Raw genomic sequence first — 1,119 nt, 5'->3', positions numbered from 1 at the left:
AACATCATATGACCCCTTTAACCACATGAACAAGCTACAGTGTTTGAGGGCGGGGTCAAGTTGTTCACGGCCGGCCAACGCAGAACAGACGGGCATTATGCAAATGTGTTACTCTGTGACACATCAACATCATATGAGTATTACTGACACATGTTCTTACTCAACATTAATTTCTTTATAAAGTTTACTTATTCAGGATGAGACTTTGGTGTCAGATCACACTGCAGGGGCTTTGCTTTGTCTTACTCAATGTTGAAGACATATGTCTCTATGTTAGCAAAACTCCACTGAATAGCTAGGAGCTTTTGATGTGATCCAGAAGAAACAACCGAGCAGAACTCCAAAATTAGAATCTGGAATTCTCTTAACTGCTGCATAAGGGTTAGACCTTAATCCAATTCAAGTGACAGGGGGCTTAACATATTGAACCCATTCAAAATAGATCCCCTCAGGCTCAGTGTTAATACTTCTGTCCCGTCATCAGGCTGCTCAATAACAGACAGGGAAGTTCCTGTATTAATACTCATATGATGCTGATGTGTCAGTTGTCCATTCTTAATCAGAATAACCAGTTTTGTGAGTCAGCGGCCAGACAGACAGACAGACAGACAGACACATGTCGACTGTGTTCTGACATGGTGCACTGTTTCCTAAGCCATTTAAAGTCATACAGGCCTCATGACTATACAAAAGAGCCTTTCAGAAAACACATGAAGTCTGTACACACTCTCTGCAGTCGGACAAAACCATATCGCGTTCAAATTAAAACTATCAGATGCTATCAGTGTCTTGTTTGCTATGATTCTGCTGTACGCCTAAAAAAATAAAAAAATAAATAAATCAGTTAGTGTTCATGTGTGTTCACACCTTATCGTTGAATGTCTGCTGGCTCTGGAGATGCTGTTGCCTGTGACAGCTGATGAGAGGTTGTTTCCTCCATGGAGATCTTCAATTGATCGATTCCAGGGTTTAGATTTATCCACAGAGTTTTCTGTGCTGTTCTCAGAGCTGTCACCGTCAAACCTGTCAAACACAGAACAGCAGGAGCTCAGGATAGGGGCAAACTTACCACAAAGAGAATATTATAGTCTTTTATTATTATTATTATTATTATTATTA

At 40.3% G+C, this 1,119-nt stretch overlaps 1 protein-coding gene across 1 annotated transcript in view; it reads right to left on the bottom strand.

Moving 5' to 3' along the window:
- Positions 1 to 1,119, bottom strand: part of LOC107745270 (formin-like protein 2) — a 108,046-nt gene that overhangs the window by 37,224 nt on the left and 69,703 nt on the right. Inside the window, exon 6 of the mRNA XM_016559119.1 lies at positions 868 to 1,023. Coding sequence (XP_016414605.1) covers positions 868 to 1,023 — 156 coding nt within the window. The remainder of the gene's footprint in view (positions 1 to 867; positions 1,024 to 1,119) is intronic.

Source organism: Sinocyclocheilus rhinocerous, unplaced genomic scaffold (genome assembly GCF_001515625.1).
Source record: "Sinocyclocheilus rhinocerous isolate Xijiao unplaced genomic scaffold, SAMN03320098_v1.1 scaffold887, whole genome shotgun sequence".
Lineage (NCBI taxonomy): Eukaryota > Metazoa > Chordata > Actinopteri > Cypriniformes > Cyprinidae > Sinocyclocheilus > Sinocyclocheilus rhinocerous.
Note: the sequence above shows the minus strand (reverse complement) of the source record. Positions and strands in the feature narration are given on the sequence as shown.